The sequence below is a fragment of the Argopecten irradians genome, chromosome 9 (genome assembly GCF_041381155.1).
Source record: "Argopecten irradians isolate NY chromosome 9, Ai_NY, whole genome shotgun sequence".
NCBI classification, from domain to species: Eukaryota; Metazoa; Mollusca; class Bivalvia; order Pectinida; family Pectinidae; genus Argopecten; species Argopecten irradians.
The window spans coordinates 35,372,289-35,392,862 of NC_091142.1; the positions used below are offsets into that span (position 1 = coordinate 35,372,289).

A 20,574-nucleotide genomic window follows, 5' to 3' on the forward strand; every position below is an offset into this window, starting at 1 on the left:
ATATAAATAGAAACCCCGCGCTACTATTTGGACTTGTTTAAATATTACCTAGTTTAATAACGACGGAAGACATGTATCCATTCTATTACCCTTGGTCAATTACTGCTTTGATAATGAACACTTAGAAATGTCATATCGAGTTAATGATAGATTCCTTCGACGTAAACTGGTCAAACACTTCAATGTAGTCTATATTGGAATAAAAAGGTTAGAGTGGAGACTGTTGATTCAGAAATTAAAAGAAGACAATAAAATGAGAAAATGTTATTATGCAGAGAAGAATCAAATCACTAACTTGGAGATACATATAGCTATAAACAATGTCTATATGAGATTCGAAGGTAATGATTAAAGGTATGATACACGTATTTGACCTCAGTTTAAACCGTGAAATTGACATCATCTAGGCAATAGGTGTTTGAGACGTACCCAGCTGTCTTTAAACTGCACATACCACAGCCTTCGAAAACATACAGACATTCAGACAAACACATCGGATACAGGGTAGCCGTTCATAGCACGTAAATAAATCATTCAACCATACTTAATACATAAACTTACATCAGGAATATATCAATATAGCATTGCACTATAACACTATTTTATATGTAACATAACTTTTATCTGAGGGTCAACTTCAAATAACTTAAATATATCTCTAGATGTACTGACGCAGAGACGACGTGTGGCCTCCTTAGCAATGCCGCGCTGTCACTGTGTCGATGTCTTCCACATGTAAACATATTGCCACTTCGTTGTCGATGTCAATTGTTATCTGATGTAAAGTAGCGCTGGCATGCTTATCATGTATTATGAATAGAAAGTGAAAGTTAGCAATGCCGATGGACGAAATAGGAATTTGATAATCGTACATGAATTCCTATGATGAACAAGCTATACACTTAAAGTGTCATGAAAAATCTTAAGGTCCATTACTAATTATCAGAATGAATGGAAGTTCGTGGTCTCGTCCCGAAACACCATTGTTTGCATTCGCGTATTTCGTTTTTCGTTTTACGTTTTTCGTTTAGAGAACGCGTTTTCGTCTTTCTTTCCTCGTTTATCGTTTGCGTTTTCATTCGTTTGCGTTTGGTTTTTCGTTTTCGTTTTCTTTTTCGCGTGCGTTTGGAGGGAACGTTACACGCTTCAAGTACTGTACTGTATGTGTTATGAACATGTACATGACTTGAACGAAACAAGAATACAGAACAGATTATTTATGATAATTATAGTAGAATATTTTATTCAAGTGCCATACACATATTACATCATATATTAACATTATCACCACATATAAGTAAAACATATCAAGGCATACTTGGTTTATGAGACTCTACTGACACATAGTTCTGAATGGTGGGAGAAGTGGACCAGTGATTGAACGATCCGTTACCGACAGTTTGCACAACCCCCTTCATTCTATTCATGACAGCTTAAATATAATTACATATACATTTGTAATAGTATGTATGTATGTTTGTATCATAGGGAATACAGTTTACTTAGTAAAACAGTACAAATGAAATTAATATACAAATATAGCATTTTGATGAGGTCGATACATAGCTATATCGACCAAAGAAAAAATATTGACCGAGAACGTATACATTTTAAAATGAGTGTGAAAGTAAATGGACATCGCATTGTAAATTCTGCTTCGTGATGACAGTAACAATCCTATGATTTTTGTAACAAGTATAATGCAAATTGTATCAATTGAAACACTTCAAGCTTTTATTACATGAACCCGGTGCATGCGTGTTTGTAAATTGCATACATGCACATGTACTCCATTATACATGTTGCTCCATGTCTTAAGGACACAGTCAATTAAATCTATAGTTTGTTCTCCGTTGAAATAATACACTGAGACGTCAATCATATGTTAACAGATTCAGATTGACATTAAGATACATTATCTTATGCTTAGTACACCATTCCGTAAAATAAAATTAGTATACATACAGTAGGATTAGCCTAGGCCTAATGTTGTAAGTAGCCTAGGTGTAATTTTAAAAATAAATATCAAACGTATTCACTATTCAATGGCTCCAGACGCTTAATGTATGTTATTCGATTATTTCCTACTCTCCTACCGTGTTTATATTGAAACTTTAAAAGCTTAAACTGTAGTCATCAGCTGGAAGACATCATCATCATTGTTAGAAACCGAAACAATTCAACGTCGTCTGCCACATTTAGTGTTTAAGCTTCAATCTCAGGTCATCAAAGTGTTTGTTTCAAAGCGCCAGGAACATGAAGAAACGTTTTGGTAACATAGACGATAACGTTATTTAAAAATAACCGTGCAATATACTTTTTCTATAAACTACTTCCGGAAAAGTCGTGCAATATAGTTTTTTATCGGTGATCACATGGCGTGTTTTTGACCAAAGAGAAGTAACAAAAAATCCACAAAAATAATAAAGTAAAATATATATCATATCTATATATCTATAGATAGTAAATTGATACATGAGATATAGTCACCTTTTCTTTAATGATTTTTCAAAGTGATTGCATTGATCAGGATTTTGGGTGATGACATAGTTTAAAATGATAGGCGTCGTTATTCTATCTATAATGGGTTATGGGAGAAATATCCACTGCATCGGTCAATGTAAAAAGGCACAGCATCGGGGAATAATTCTCTTGGTTTTTATTTCTTAATTCTTTCTCGAAATTAGATCAAATGTAAATCTAACCCAAGGGAAACCCTGGTCTGTAGCATGGACCTAATGCAGACGAAAAAGTAACTTTATAAATAAATCATGTTACAAAAAATGTTATATACGAGGTGACGAATAAGGTTACATTGTATTTTTTTTATGTGTAGTAAAATAAAAATGACAAGAAAATTAAATTAAAATACATAAGTTTCGTATATTGATTTCTTTCTCTGGCTTCTTTAGAATTAATTGGTTTAAACTTCAAAGCTGATTTTTTTAAAATCTTATATGTCTCAAAGTAATGGACAAATGATCGCAATCTGGTATTGACACAGTGTAGTATTGTGCTTTATGTAATGAATTCTACACGGTACATCTGTAATTTTGTCCGTCATGGAATGATCAGCTGTTGTATAAGCCTATTATACAGGTAAGATTGGTTGGGCGTTCACAGGTGTGTGCTACAGACAATGGGTCATTGTATCACAGACCACTGACACTGTGTGGGTCATAAAAACACCTTGCTGTAATGCTTTGTTGAATTATTGATTTATTTCAGAAAGAAAAAATAAAATGGTTAGCTCATTTGTAAGCTGGATCATTCTGTTGTTAACAATTTATACCCCATAGCTCGTAGGAGAAGCTCCAGTGGTAAGATCTTGGTTATAAATCATATGCTTCATTACTGTGTTATAAATATCGACTGGTGCATCAAGCCATCTAATGAATTTGTTTTCGTGTTTAGATTATATTTTGCGGAAGATATACATCTGTAGAGAGACGCGATTGGCCAATAAAATCTAAACAGTTGTTGACATTATCGGTGAATCTGTTATCATTACTGAATGTGACTTAACTAGGATTTAACCTGGATTTGAATGGCCTGTGTTGTCTATAACAACTATTAGCTTTGTTCAGGTTGTTATGTAATCCTGATAACAGCCATGCAAGTCCTAATTGTTTTCTATTATTGAAAATGGCTTCTCTCCTTTCGGTTCTGAGTTTATGTGGCGTTTTCCCACATTCTACATACTTATGAAGCATAATCTCAATTGGTAATGATTTATAGATGTTCTCCCTATGTGCGTGTCGAGACGTATAATTAAGGGATTTATTGGTAAAATTTGATTGAAATTATCAAAAAAAGCTTAATGGAGAAATCCCTCGAATACTTAAACAGTTACAGGGATATTTATTGTTATCTTAATGATAGAAGGTCTACAGGCATACATGCTATATCTCAGTGGTAGACTATTTAATATAAAAATGATTAGTACACGGAAAAATATCCATTGGATATCCGTGTCGAGGAGTGTACAGAAGAATAATATAGCAATTATATGTATTTGTTTTAGAAATGGTGTCTTCAAAAAGGTAAATCAGGAATCAGTTACCATGGTATTACTAACAATACCTCGGGTTTTCGTCCGAGACAAATTCAGCTTGCTTCAGATTTTCCAATACGCAAATGGAGAAAAGTCATGACTTTGAGCTGAAATAGAAAAAAACATTAAAGCATGCAATCTGCTGAATATGTGGAAATTTATGCGAGAAGAAAAATTACGCTTATTATACGAATGCCTACCGCATGTAGTATGTGTTGTATTTATGTTGCAAAACGGATGTAGAGGTATTTATCGCGTACTTTACCGCGTGTAGTATTATTGATATTTATGTTGCAAACCGTATGTAGGGAATTTATCGCAAACTTTACCGCGTGTAGCATTTATGTTGTAAAACGATGTAAGGGATTTATCACGTACATCACCACGTGTAGTATTATTGTACTTATAAAACTATGTTGGAGGGGCAGTTACCACGAAAATAATCTATATTTAAAAATGTTTACACATGACAATCGCGAAATACTCTGGCGAGAATATTCACATTTACAGTACCTTCTCCCAGACAGGTAGATGTACACACGATATTACAATTACATGTTCTCAACAATAGAAGTTTTTCGATGACGAGGAAATTAGGGATAACTCGATAGACGTGCATACCGTATAGAACTGCATACGTTGTGGCAAACATAAAAAGGCATAACAGATATTTGCTAGGCGATATACTTTCCGAATTAATTATTTCGTTGATATTGTATTGTGTTAATTCAAGGACAATTTTGTGCGTGTATACAAGCTTCACATAAATAGCGCAGTCATTGAAAATCAATTACACCCAAAAGTAGAGTATGTTCTAAATAAGAAAAAAAGAGTATGTGTTACATTTAGTCCTTATCCTCGCTAAGGATTATAAATGATGTTGATGTTGTATAATTGTGTTTGATGCAGGTATTACCTGTTGCAGGTGCGTTCCTTATCCCATACATCATCATGCTGGTGTTTCTGGGGATTCCCCTGTTCTACATGGAGCTGGCTCTCGGTCAATATCAAAGGTGTGGAGCTATCAACGTCTGGCAGAGGATATGTCCCATGTTTACAGGTCAGTAAAACATCACAGAGTACACGAGGTCAACAACTCTATACATCTCATCACCTGACGGGCACGAAACCTTGCACGTTAAAATATAAGTGGCAAATTGTTACATTATTACCTAAAGGTAGTAAACTTTGATTTTTCTTTTTTTTGAAGTAAAACATAAGTAATGTTATTTAGTGGATAGTTTCGTATATTTCTGTAAGCAGGTACTGGGCGCAGTGTCAAAATTTCCAGTTGGGCAATTTTTAAGGAGGAATGCGCTTTTTTACTGCAGGAAAATTATAGCTAAGGGATTCCTTAAATTTAAGGAATATTTGTGAACCTAGGTCCAGCTTATTGGAATAGGAATGTTTCATATATATGTTTATCCCTACAATTGTTTACCAATTGATCCTGTCATCTTCGCTCCTATCCTAGAAGTAGTTCACAGAAGCATTCAGCTGGTTTATTACGTGTATGTTTAAAACCACGTTGAAAAACCCAACATCTTCATGATATTCAAGGAGTGTTCTCTTCTTTATATAGTCAATTTTAAGCCAACGAAAATGCTGTTACAATCAATATTAATTATTCTAGAATGTATGTTTCAGAATGACATTCTAATACTGTTATAGCTACATGTCCAAATACTGTAAGTCGCGTTATCTTATTGCACAAGCCCTTGGAGGGATACCTACCATGACAATAGGAAAAAGTTTTACGATATTATTTAGCGCTTTTGGTGAAGCTTGGATGAGGACAATAGCCATGCATTATATGCTTTAAGTTGAGATAACAGAGATTACAGTCCGCAATGATATGAAATAGTCTTTGGAGGATAGAACTTCTGAGGAAAGAGAAGTTTTTGTCAATTACTAATATCGTAATTGTTTTTACGGAAACCGTAAAATATTAAAAGAGCAGACATTCTGCATTGATTGTTATTTGATGCAGTTATCGCGTGTCGACAATGGTATATTATGCACATTTGTTCCAAAAGATAAAATTAATTTGAAAAAAAACACGGAGGAATTACAGTTTTCAAATTTCCAGGAAGACTAAACGAGATTTCTCAATTCCAAGTAATGCGGAGGGGATTTGTATAACAATAAATATGATATGTGCATAAAACCATGATCTTACAAAAAGTCTAAATTATATCATTATATCACGTGTTCTGTAGTCTAAGTTTTTAATAAATAATAAAGTGGTTTACTAAGATTTTTATGTTATTACTCATAACATAAAATATATGTTCAAGTTATTCCCTGTACGTTCATATTTTAACCGCAATTCCACTTTCATTGATGGACACTTTTATCGTAGAAAGTATTACCCTACCGTATCAAGACGATGTCATTTGTGCGTTATCGACAGATCACAAAATGTTTTAATCCACTGGACACGTTTCTTACAAGCATGATTAAATAATTACATCCTAATTAGCGGTTTTAAGTGTTTAAGGATACAGAATGCAAGTAAACCTACTTTATCGTAACACCATCGTTCTACTTAATGTCATGGTGACTTGCAGATTGTTTACACAGATCGGGAACAGTTATTTCTTCTTATCATTTTTTGTGAAATAAAAACTAAATAGTATTCTAATAGTACGTTCACAGATATGGAGCATTTGTAACGCTCTTTTAGCCAAACCACTAAATAAAACGTTATTTCAATCGTTACAAAAAGTATGTAAGATTTTATATGCTGAATCACCACTCAGCTATTGTTCACGGGTGCAGAGGGACTACCGACCACAGAACGCGGCTTTGTAACCGCACGACGCTTTAATAAATTGTTGAAACCGCAGAATATTGTGTTATTGACAACTTTAACTGATATTTTCGCGAATATGTGCCCACGTTCAGCAATAGTAAAACAAAGGGAAATGTTTTAATACATGATAAAGGTGGTCGATATATCATTTTTAAAAATCTGTCTATTTTGTCTTTATAAGTAGTATATAAAATGCATTAGGTTTTTGTAATATAAATCACGCTTACCTCGGTTAAAAACTCTCTTGAACTCTAAAAACCTTTAATTGATACGTGTATTATGACTAGGATGATTTGATATGGAAATAATGTCATTAGATTTTGTTTTTGACCAACAGACCAACACATACCAGCTCTCTGGTTTGTTCATTGAACCTGTTAAAATGCTATGTCCTGCAACTGCTAAAATATTTCAGATAAATACTACAAGATAATATTGTGCTCTATTTGGTAATACAATTTTGATTACTTGAAATGGTCCACTAGTGTTAAAATGTTATTCATAAGACGAATCTCCCGTCTGGCAAAGATGCATATGGTTATCAACCTTTGGTAGCATGTTACCTGTGGACGTCTCACCACTATCTATATACTTGCTGCCTATATGCTGTATCGCATTTGGTTATAATAAAACTTGAAACTTGTATCTAAATCAGACCACCGTGATTAACACCACTCAATGGTTTCACCTGGTATGTGTTGTAAACATATTAATTAATGACAAGTAACTGCTTATGGCTATTTACATATGGCACGCGACATTGTTCACATGGGTCTCTCATGACGTCATGCATCCATAATATTTTTTAGGGAATACAATTATAATTGGAGTCAGAATTTATATATGAGCGATGATTCTATTTATCTACAGTAATAAAATTGCTTTTTATGTGCAATTTAAGTATTATATCCGAAAGAGAAGTTAACAAGTTCATAATTACATGTAAATGACAGATGATACTGACCTCTTCTGTGGTAGAATATCAATTTTCCTATCATGTGATATTATGAACTTAAGTCAATCTGTATCTCTTATAAACGTATTTAGGGATATACAGCCAAAAATAACTATGTTCGTTCTGAAAGTCAGAAATTGTCACATAGTCGGCTCCGCTACAAGCGCATTGTACAGAACATTGAAGTCTGAAACTTATCTTGCGGAACTCTACCCATTCATTTCAAAACTACGCATCGTCAAGAAAGAGGTGAAAATATACTTTATAACATGCATATAACATGATACTTATCATGGGTTACTGTGCTCTAGTTCATAATATTTAACCCGAGGTGATGGTAATCAACAAATGTTATATTGCACGAGGCCAAAGGCCGAGTGCAATGTAACATTTGTTGATTACCATCACCGAGGGGTAAATATTATGAACTAGAGCACAGTAATCATGGAATATTTGTTTTATTACATAATCACCAGTTTTTCAGTTGAATATTATTTTTATAAAACGAATACGACAATCATTTAACAAAAAAATCAACAGCGTTCCGTACGGAAAAAAAACTTAATATTCTATTGAAGATTGACGTATAGCCCACGTACGTCACGTTGTAACTCCGTTTTGGATGTCTTATTGTCTGTTTTCACATTATTAGACCTGCTTGCAGCCTTTTGATCTAATACATTCATCGTGTCCGTCCTTTACTCGGAACAGTAAACGTCTACATGACGTGCTTGATTCGAGATCTATAAATCCAGCGCGAAATTGAGCGTGAACCTTTGTGACGTCATAATAACGTAACTCACTGTTACTCGCAATTCCTCGGAAGTTTTCTACAAAACTAGACAAAAACAGCGAGGTGTTCCTAAAGCCGTGCAATATAACATCTCGAACCGTGCAATATAGCGTTTCCATGGAAGCGTGCAATATAACTTCGAACCGTGCAATATAACAAGGTTTTATTGAACGGTCGGTCTTACTCCTCGAGGGTCCGATTCTATCCAGATATCATTAAACAAGTGGGTATCATTCACAAAATATCCAGATAATGACCACATAAGTAATAAAATATAGACGATAGGGTAAAGTATTCACATGTAACACATTGACCAGGTTACAGAAACTCCTTGGGTTTGAAGTCTTAATATACTGACTAGTGTTATGACATCTAAGTTATGCTTAAATAATTCAATGTTGATATTAAATTTCAGTAATATACGTAATATACCCGTATGTTTAATGTTGGCTGGACATATTTTAAACGAGAACTGTTAGATTGTATGCAGATATTACGGTATTTCCTATTTTCAGGCATAGTCGTGTGAACTATGCAAAATGTAGTGCAAATATAATTGGGTTATGTTTGCATGCCAAGATTCATTCCAATGCTATTTTTTGCCATCAAATTACAAAGTTGGAATTAATAGCTAGTAACCCTACACAAACATCAACGCTACATATTAGTATTTCAAACAGAGTATCTTTGTAAGGGTAATACAGATTCAGTATAATAGCCATCCTTTAGAGTATTCTAACATTTGTAACACAACACACACCCGACACCTCGGACCATGGTGACATAGAGACATGATTCCAGCACTTAGAAGTCGGTCCCTTAACACACAGTACCATGCTGACATTTATCATGTTGCGTAGGAAGTTAGAATGTCCATGTTTACAAACAATTTTTGTCGTATGCAGATAGATACATCACATTGATTTTATGGTTTCTAGGCACCAAAATGCTACAGGATGGAGTATTGCAATGCATTTGTATCTGCAGTAGTATAACAAGTATTCAACGAGGTGGTGATACCATTACACATACGTCGCATGTTAAATGATGAATCCTCTCTACACAGAAGACACGACACGTTCTTTGTATTTTCAATATTTTTTAACTTTAAATGAATAAATATAAGGTAGTTGTGTTGTTTTTACCATAGTTTCTCTGGAGTTAATCGATCTTTAAAAATAGATAAACAGCCCCGTATCAATTAAACGTGCGACTTACATCATTTCCGGTCCGCCATGGGTTATACTATACCTAACACTTTCATAAATACAGTTATATTAACTATTAACAACGACTTTACATTTACAGGTTAACAGTATCATAATAACAAACTCGTATGTGTCAATAATGCAATCTTGTTTAAAACGAGCATTTCCATTGGTTTAAAATATGTAAACGTAAACATACTAAAACAACGTCACAATAACATTTAATTTAATTTGACCTGTTACGAGCATTCCCATTGGTTTACAATATGTAAACGTAAACATACTAAAACAACGTCACAATAACATTTAATTTAATTTGACCTGTTACGAGCATTCCCATTGGTTTACAATATGTAAAGGTAACGAGCATTCCCATTGGTTTACAATATGTAAAGGTAAAAAAGGTTAAAACAACGGCGCAATAGCATTATATCTTATTTGACTTGTAACGAGTATTTCCATTGGTTTCTACACTTATGTCATTATCTCATAACATACACAATGACATCGTTTTGGATTGACTCGAACTATTCCATAGCAAAATGAATCCCTGAAAACGGAATTTTACGAGGTTAGATCGAATTATAAGAATAAACTTGAATATATGTTTTATGCTATGGAGATATAACATAAAGATCTTAGTAAACAACTTTGCATAACACGAAAAATAAGTGTACTTTCTCTGGACACAGCTTCATGGTCTATTTAGCGTACACACCGTTTTTTGTCTTATAGTTCCATGCCATAATATATATTCACCTTGATCCTCAAATAACATGGTCTAGCATATATGACATATGTGGCGTCATGTTATGAACATGTGTATGTGGACGTGTTTTAAGTATGATTATAATGTTTACACGTGTGTTTCAGGTATTGGCTACGGGATATGTTTTGTGGCGACCTTTGTCGGGATGTATTACAACACGATCATTGCCTACGCGCTATACTACCTGGTGATGTCGTTCCGTGCCGAGGTTCCCTGGACTCATTGTGGAAATGAATGGAACACCCCGTTCTGTGTTTCTGTGGTGGATGGGTACAACAAATCCCTGGTAACCAACGATACCATGCTGGCAGCTTCAGAATATTATCTGTAAGGAATCAACAGCGTTCTTTGTAATTAAATAAAATAAGTTAAATAGCACAAAGTTTCTCCCAACCCTACCTTAATATATTTTCATTTTAAACAAAAATTCTCTTAAAGAAAGAAAAAAACCAGTTTTGACTTTATTCAGTCTAACGTCAGTCTATAAATTATTTCTATATGAACAAATAAGCATGGAATTTCAGAGAGGATTCGCTTCTTTTTGGAATATAATATCATATGACTGAAAGATTCCCAGGTAATAGTTTGACTCGGCATACTGGTAAAGCATAATGATTGGTTAACACTATGATATAATAGTTTTGTTGGCTTTATAATGCAATGCTTTATATCAATTGGTAATTGACAATTTCTCCCAACACACCTTCGACATACATACTTCTGTTTTCTTCTCAGATTTAAAGTGCTAGAGATCCAGAAATCGTCCGGTGTGGAGGACGTGGGGGCACCAAAATGGGACCTATTATTGTGTTTAGTCGGGGTGTTTGTTGTAGTATACTTCTGTCTGTGGAAGGGCATCAAATCGTCAGGAAAGGTAAGGGGACAATGACGGTATAATAAGGTTTGATACGTTACATGTATGAGGTTAAAGTCGGTGATATTTTGAACGTTTTAAGAACCAACTCAATCGTACATGTAATAATTTGAAGGAGTAACTAAATGTCAATATACCTTAACTGACCGCGTAGAACATGGGGGTAGTGCAGTTACCGAATTCAGGTTGTTTATGATAGAACGTGGGGTGGATGACGTTACAGTGTCTTTAATTTGTATCGTATAATATAATTTGAGGAAATGAATTTACAAACGACACCAAGACGCTGAACAATACATTTTATTAATGTAAAGAGGCAGTTTGAGCTTTTTATTCAAATAGCGTAATTGACTACATAATTATAACTAACAAAATTCGATAGCATGTCTATTGTTTATTGTTAATAGAGTGTATGGGTGATAGAGTTATATGTACCATTATTAGATGATATGAGTGACAGAAATGTAACTAGCAGTACTGGGTTATATGTCTATTGTTTATTGTTGATAGAGTGTATGGATGATAGAATTATATGTAACAGTATTAGATGATATGGGTGACAGAAATGTAACTAGCAGTACTGGGTTATATGTCTATTGTTTATTGTTGATAGAGTGTATGGTGATGAATTATATGTCTATTGTTAACTTGCAGTCTGGGTTATATGTCTATTGTTAATTCGTGGCTGTATATGTGACATAATTATAACTAAAAAGTTCTGGATCATATGTCTATTGTTTATTTGTGGACAGGCTGTTTGGGTGACGGCGACCTTACCATATATTGTATTATTAATCCTACTTATCCGTGGATGCACTCTCCCCGGGGCTGCTAACGGTGTGTTGTACTATCTCCGGCCACAGTGGCATCGACTCAAAGATGTTAACGTAAGTTGTTTTCCTTACTTAACACCAGTGCTTTATATGGCTTGAAGCGTTTTTAAGACGAAATACATAATTGTGCGCATGTTTTTTATTATTGAAATTTATTCTAATTATGTTATAACTGCTAACGATAGAGCGCAACAATATATATAATAGTCAAGGTCTTCGGGTTTGATCAGCAGTGTAATTGGTTTTATGCATATTCAAATTGTACTTAATCTTGTAGGTATGGCTGGATGCCGCGACACAAGTATTCTTCTCCCTCGGTCCAGGGTTCGGTACATTGCTGGCTCTGTCAAGCTACAATAAGTTTCATAACAACTGTTATCTGTAAGTAACCAGGATGGCATTATGCAATTACTTAAATGGCTTACACATATGTACTTCTGGTAGGAAAATCACTGTATGTTAATTATATTCATCAAAGTACAACATGAACGATTATTGGTAAAATCAATGTAAATAGGGCAATGTAATAGTGATATTCCTCACGCTGGTGAAAACATGCTAGCAGTGGCTTCGTTTAAACGACATCCACAATACAAATCTAGATCAAGCTTATATGGAAACGACCAGTTTAATGGAAAAGTCTAAACTTTTTTCCCCATGGTAGCATCTGCACGTTTAGTTTCATTTTGTCAATACTGTACTAAACAATGTAAATGTTCGGGGGGGGGGGGTTAGATAAGGTAGTGCAGTTCGTCACTGCTTATAGAATCAATTTAAATGAACAGTATTGCTTTTAAACATGTACTGATCACGGTAAAAAATCAAATTTTCATTCAAAATGCGAACGTTAAAAAGATTTATTTTTTTCTTATGAATACAAAACTTTCATCCTGCGAATATTTCAAGAACGCTAGATATGTCGAAGCCGAATGTGGAGGCGGTTCATGGTAAGATATAGATAGACATGAATAACGACCCGATAAAACCGCTATATTCATTCCAGCACATGACGCTTAACATCCGCAGATAATGAAACCAATTTCAGCAGTAAAAACCAGCACAAAAACACGTTGTCTGTAGCTAATACATACAGAATTCCCTTGTCTGTAAGTTGGGCCGCGATAAGACTCCGGAGTGCATGCTGCCGATGTTACGTTGGGTCCTGGCTTGGAAATCAAATTTAGCTTCACTAAAATCGTATTCTACAGTTATAGTCTTTCATCACATCGAGAACTTAAAACTCCGAGTTTCTATACACTTCTGCTTCTAAATTGACTTGAAACATCGAAATATCTCGATAGGACTTGCTAATGTTAATTTTGCTCATTTTGCCATCACGCCGTGAAACGTTTGATAGAGTTATATGCGATATGTATGCGAGTAAGTTTGCCTTTCACGTCACATTGGAATTGTTGCGACAAATGCCCGTGCGATAGTAAGATAAATAACCGGCAATATTTACTTTGATATAACTTATTGGATTGTTCGATCTTTTCTTTGGATTAATGTAATTCTCCAATTAAAAAAAAGCTTTCTCTTGATCTTGTTTAATTTCATTGGAAGAAACCATTTTAGAATTATCAATTATATGTAATCATGCATCAGATTTTATGTTACTTTGTTAAGCTCTTTGCAATGCATCGTATTTTGTCACCAACAGGGACGCCATGGTAACCAGTGTGATCAATTGTCTCACGAGTTTTTTGGCGGGCTTTGTTGTATTTTCTGTGCTGGGCTATATGGCATTGCTTCAGGGACGAGATATTGACAAGGTCGCCGTCGAAGGTTAGTACGTCCGGCAAAACAGTGACGTCATTACGATATGTTTATATCCTCGAAGCAGTGTCTATAAAACTATATGACCTAAATTCATAAGATAGCAAATAATAAAATGCTGGCTTTTTGTGCGATTAGTGACATTTCAGGGATACCACAGAGATTGGTGAACGATTGTATCAGTAGCATTCCTCTACGGAAGGTTACTTACAGTGGGAAGGGGCAAATCGCAGACATTTCCTACATATCAAAGGCAGCAATCTCTCGCGGTAGCATCGCATGTGTACCGGTCTTATTACACACTCGGCCCTGTTGTTTGTAAACAATACAAAGTGCAACAAAGGCGTATACATAAGTATACAATCAGATCTGATACCTGTTTTCAGAAATAATATAAATAATAGATTCGATTTTTGATCGAAACAGTTATCGATTTTTTTTTCTTTTCGATTTCTATTACGCGCAAATACCTTTAATTAATTTATAAATTCCGCATGTCGTGTTCGAGACTTTATTTCATATTTGTAAGAACTGGAAATATCTTACAGGAAACATATTTGACACTGATATATATCCACATTTTCCTCAGAAAATTAAACAACAGTTGATCAATAATGTGTGTATCATGTATTAAGAATAGTTAATATATTAATAACTAGTCATACGAAGAGAAAGAAAACATTGTAAATGACAAAGAATTTATATATCGTGATTATGTTATCCGTATCGTCAGCAACGATAATCACAAGCAACATATCCTCGGCGTTACGACACTGATGTAAAGAGTGCGCGATTTCAGATACATGTATAAGCTATTAGAGTTATCTGCTCTTGATTTTCGATCGCCATCAATTCTACACACCATGGAGACAATAATGTTTGGTTTGGTTTGTTTTAGTTTTACGTCCTATTAACAGCCAGGGTCATGTAAGGACGTGCCAGGTTTGTTGGTGGAGGAAAGCCGGAGTACCCGGAGAAAAACCACCGGCCAGCGGTCAGTACCTGGCAACTGCCCCACATAGGATTCGACCCGCATCCCAGAGGTGGAGGGCTTGTGGTAATATGTCGGGACATCTTAACCACTCGGCCACCGCGGCCCCCATCAATTCTACACACCATGGAGACAATAATGTATTTTTAATAGTGTGGCTTGGATGTATAGCTATTTACATTATGTCCAAAACATACAGTATTTGAATACGTTTTACAATTTCACCATTGAAAGACCGAACTTCCAAAAGATAACATCATGATAAATTATCACCAGTAATAAATCGTAGGTCCGTAACGCGTAAAACACCGAACCTATGTGTCATTGTGATTCTATCCATTCTGAAGCATCAGAGTACTTCTGTATTATACTATGACTGTACTCTTTATTTTGGAGGAAAATCAAGAGAATGATAATATTGATTTTACCTGATATTTATAGTATGTATCGTGAACAGCTGGTAATATCGACATAAGACCGCCTGCGTATTAATAGAAATCCTAAAAAATTCAACCTGTATTTCGAAACGACCACAGGTACATTAATTTCTTAACTGATTGTGAATTGCACCATGTGTTTTTTAATGACAATTTAATGACATTTTGTGAAAAGACTTTTGCTCTGGTTTTTTAATAGTGTATATTTAATATGTTATAAATTTGATATTCAAATAATATTCCAGTTATGTAATTTCCTGAACACATATTTGTTCAACTTTGTATGTTTTTGTACATCATTTTATTCCGCAGTTTCTTTTATATTTGCAAAAAAATCAGGATAAGGCTTTGTGAATTGTTTCCAATGTCTTACGCGAAATCACACAGTTTACACGCAATCTTTCATACCCCGATTACGTACCGTCGCGAGAGTTAAAACGCGAAATGGAATTTGTCTTAGATAATTACATAAACATACTTGTATATCTTAATGCCTGATTGTCGGTTAGAATCCTTGATCGATCATTGTATTAACATACTTGTATATCTGAATGCCTGATTGTTGGTAAAAACCCTTACGGAAATTCATGATTTCGTAAATATGATGTAAATATATAAGGTAAAATGTATATACGCTAAATTGAAGTGGTAAACAGTTCATACGGTATCGTATATGTATGTATTATGATAAAATTATAACAATTTTCCTCCATCAAAAACACACCGGTCTATGCAGGGAATTAAAACAAACACATGAGACGCCTAATTCCTTTACTCTGTACGTGATCCTTGATATAATGCTAATTTCTGTATCTGTCCTGCAGGTCCTGGCCTTGTGTTCGTAGTTTACCCAGAAGCTATTGCATCATTAGACGGGTCCATATTTTGGTCCATCATTTTCTTTTTGATGTTGATAACTCTTGGATTGGACAGTACGGTATGTTAACGCATGTAGTGAATTCGTGAAAAGTTCTCGTGTTGATGATTATCTCAACCTTAAATTTCAATGAAAATGGTAAAAAAGTGTCGTTTAATGACAGAACATCACTTTAATCGGCAATATCGCACTGCCACCTGTCTTCACTTTCATTACCGAGTCTACTGCTCCTGCTTAGCGCTCAGTAAACAGGGAGTGGTACTACTGGTCCGCCCGTTGTCACTGTAATGTGACCGGGTGGGGTGTTTGCTTGGTGTCTTCGGCGGCATGCTTCAGTGATATAGCACTATAAAAAGGGCAACAGTTCCACTATACAAGAAAACACAACACGAACTTACTGCAGTCTCCCAAGACACGCACCTCGCACAACATACACGCAACACATCGCATACATGGGAGGCCGTCCTTACATGACCATAGCTGTTAATAGGATTTTTATTAATCAAACAAACAGAAAATCTTACCTCCTTTACCTTTTGACCTGGTTTCAGTTTGGAGGGTTAGAAGCCGTGATCACAGCTGTCTGTGATAACTTTGGTGTCCTCAGAAACAAGCGGGAGCTGTTTGTCCTATCATTAGTCATATACTGTTTCCTTGGTGCCATATCCACCACCACGTATGTAAGTATCCAAAACAGTGTACTGTGTAATGTCAATTTTAGCAATGCCTTTTCAATGGCAGTTACATTAAACATACATTTAATCACAATTTTATTTCTTATACATTAAAATACAAAAGACAATATCAAGTGTTGATTTCCCTCATTAATTAATCGCAGTCTAATTAAATCTTAAACATTTATATCTACATGAAAATCTTAAATTTTAGAATAAATTCCATATGTGATATTGTGTAATCGTGCAATACTTTGGATCAATATATTTCATTTTGTTAGCAAGTACTATTAACTACGACATATTGAATCGATATTTCTATAATGTTGATTAACAGTGAGTGGGTCTGCACGATATGAAAATAAACTCTGAACACATTAATAGAAGGATCATTTTATAGGTTGATCTCCACCGTTTAACGTGTATTCCTCATTGCGTCCTTTTGTTTAATCTTTTTGTTTTGTAGGGAGGCCAGTTTGTCATCAACCTACTGGACCGGCATGCAGCCCCTATATCACTCATATTCATCTGTTTTTGTGAAGCTATTGCCGTGAGCTGGTTTTACGGTATGTTTTAAAAGTCATGTTTCACATTGTGAGGAAATTATATTTATGATGCATAACAATAGCTTTAAATTATCCTCAAAATATTATTGATAGGAAGAAGCAAAATATTACAGGTGCTACACAGCAAACGGATATTAACTTTATTTAAGGATTAACTTGAATAATTTTTTTATGTTATGGAGATTCAAATTAATCCTTATAATTCAATTTACTAAAGATAATCTCTTCAATACTCAAAATTCATTTTGAGACTCTTTTGTCTATGAAGTCATTACGCCGTCATATCAGCCAATCAGAAGCAATGTTACAAACGGCGACGCCATTTTTTTCTTTATGAGCTTATAAAGTAAAGTTTTAAGCCAATTAAAATGCTCGTAACAAGCAAGATTGAATTATTAATAAATACAGGAACAGTGTTTTTCTTCAGTATCAAATGTTACTTTCTTTACAATATTATCATCATTGAAAGTTTCATTTTACTTCAGAATACAAGCATTTAATATAATTAATTGCATCCCGAGCAAAACAATACAATCAGCTTTTGCTATCTATCTTCCAAATGTCTTTGTGTTTGAAAAATTGCAATAAAGTAAAATTATACAAAATAAAAATAACATAAAAAATGGAAACAGTTTGAAAAAGTACATGACCACAGAAACAACCAGCATGTAGTACAAGTTAAATTTATCTTTTTCATGTTAGGATTTGATTTCTAGACATTTATATTTCCATTTTGAATGGCATCTTGAAAGTTTAATGTTTTATAAGTATATAAAAAAGCCATAACTATTCCTTCTCAATGCTGTTTTACATCACGTTTGATATGAACACTTCATAATTCATTTTACAACTTGTAACACAATCTTTTACTTACGTATCCGCGCGACTAGAATCCGTACAAGACACCGATAGTGGTATCTGTGATAATTCAAGAGAAATCTTAAAAGTGCAGAAAATTCTCAGGCTATGCAAAATGTATTTTAGGCTGCTATTGGACGTGATCGTAATCTACCTAACGCGGTATGTTGTGGAACCACAAAACGTTGTTCCTGATTATATGTATCGAATTTGTCAGGGGTTTCCGTCCCTCCATATCTTAATTCGTTAATTGTTACCCTTTAAATTCCGGATACAAACACAAAAGGACAAACTACATATATACACTACATTAATGGGTTTACTGCTTGACCTTCAGAGTCAGCTATTCACTGCTAACATCTTTCGTTACCGTAAACTTCTTTGTCTGCTTCTGCTTTTGGTAACATACTATTTCAATCTTATGTACTAAATGTTTCTTCAGACTTCATAGTAATTCTACGTTTTTTCTATTTACTGAAATAAGAAATGCGCATAGTAAATGTTTAAGAATCAAACATACAGGGTACCTGCTGAGCCGAACATCAATGAAGCAGAATTTAGAATCAGTTTAAGCCTAACTAAAGAAAAAATATCCCAATTAAAAACTTATTCTTGGATGAGCTACTATTTTTAACTTTGACAAATGCAATTGATAGGTACATTTTATATAAATGTCAGGGATGTGGTCAACAGCTATATGTGACAATCGTTCTGCTGTTTGTGATTTCAAAGAGACACATTATCACTGCCTCACGGACTTGCAACTCCCGTATGGCGTTTGTACAGAAATAGCAGACACATTCGTCTTTATCAAAGCCACAAAATTGCTGTTTTATCTGAGAATTAAACGATTCATTCTGAAATTCTGAGCATGAACACTCCAAAAAGGCAATTTCCATCGATCGGAGAGCCAAACGTGTGTTGGATACAGATTAAAACTCCGGGCAGATGCAGATTCGACACCAGCGGGATATAAATGAATACATCCCTGGGACAATAACTGCTATATGGGCCTTTGTTTATGCGACAGACAACGCTATCCACATACTAGTGATTTCTAATAATCTTTTATCAGCAGACATTTCAATGAGCAGTAACATATTAGCTAAAGAACAAGGACAAGGCACTACCATGGACCTACACGAGTACAGTTAATCAAAATGCAGCTGTGAAAGAAGTGTAATAGATAGCGACGTGATAAACGATATGAATGGGTTATATCGGCTGGTCTAACTGTGCCGAATAGGTAGTGAGAGGGTTGTTGTGTTTTCACTGTATTACAGGGATTCAGGATTGGGAAAATAAGACTTATGGCGGTAAAGGTGCGTGTCTAGTTATTATTCTAGGGTTTATTCCCTGCTAATTGTGCTGATATCTCGTAAGTGTAGGGCGCGATTAAGGGGTTTGACCATTAAATTTAAGGACACGTAATTTTTGTTAAAAGGCTGTAGGCAGATTGTTGTTGTTTTAGTTGATGTATTAGAGATTATGAACGGATCGTGTTGTGTTGTGGCAGAGATTTAGGTCAGGTCGTGATGTGTCAAGACATTTCGGACAGGTCGTATGGTGTCAGAGATGTAGGACATGTTGTGATGTATTAGAAATTTAGGATAAGGCGTAGGGTGTCAGCGATTTAGGAAAAGGCGTGGTGTGTTGGAGATATAGGATAAGTCGTAGAGTGTCAGATATTTAGGATAAGGCGTGGTGTGTCAGAGATTTAGGATAAGGCGTAGAGTGACAGAGATTTAGGATAAGGCGTGGTGTTTCAGAGATTTAGGATAAGGCGTGGTGTGTCAGAGATTTAGGATAAGGCGTAGATTGTTAGAGATTTAGGACAAGTCGTAGAGTGTTAGAGAATTAGGATAAGGCGTGATGGGTTAGAGATTTTGGATTAGTCGTGGTGGGTAAGAGATTAAGGACAGGTCGTGGAGTAACAGAGATTTAGGATAAGGCGTGGTGTGTCAGAGATTTAGGACAGATCCTGGTGACTAAATGTCGGTCGTGTTATATAGGAAACAGTAGATAGGAAATATCTTATTCGATGGTGCTACCTGTCGCAGGACAATTTATGATCTAACGAGATATCTTAAGAGT

At 34.9% G+C, this 20,574-nt stretch overlaps 1 protein-coding gene across 2 annotated transcripts in view; it reads left to right on the top strand.

Annotated features, from left to right (window-relative positions):
* Nucleotides 1-20,574, top strand: part of LOC138332168 (sodium-dependent serotonin transporter-like) — a 64,569-nt gene that overhangs the window by 36,992 nt on the left and 7,003 nt on the right. For both annotated transcript variants that reach the window (XM_069280162.1, XM_069280161.1), the window contains exons 3-11: nucleotides 4,980-5,114; nucleotides 10,699-10,921; nucleotides 11,330-11,468; nucleotides 12,221-12,355; nucleotides 12,579-12,682; nucleotides 13,962-14,086; nucleotides 16,330-16,442; nucleotides 16,934-17,062; nucleotides 17,523-17,622. In XM_069280162.1, the coding sequence (XP_069136263.1) occupies nucleotides 4,980-5,114; nucleotides 10,699-10,921; nucleotides 11,330-11,468; nucleotides 12,221-12,355; nucleotides 12,579-12,682; nucleotides 13,962-14,086; nucleotides 16,330-16,442; nucleotides 16,934-17,062; nucleotides 17,523-17,622 (1,203 nt within the window). The remainder of the gene's footprint in view (nucleotides 1-4,979; nucleotides 5,115-10,698; nucleotides 10,922-11,329; nucleotides 11,469-12,220; nucleotides 12,356-12,578; nucleotides 12,683-13,961; nucleotides 14,087-16,329; nucleotides 16,443-16,933; nucleotides 17,063-17,522; nucleotides 17,623-20,574) is intronic.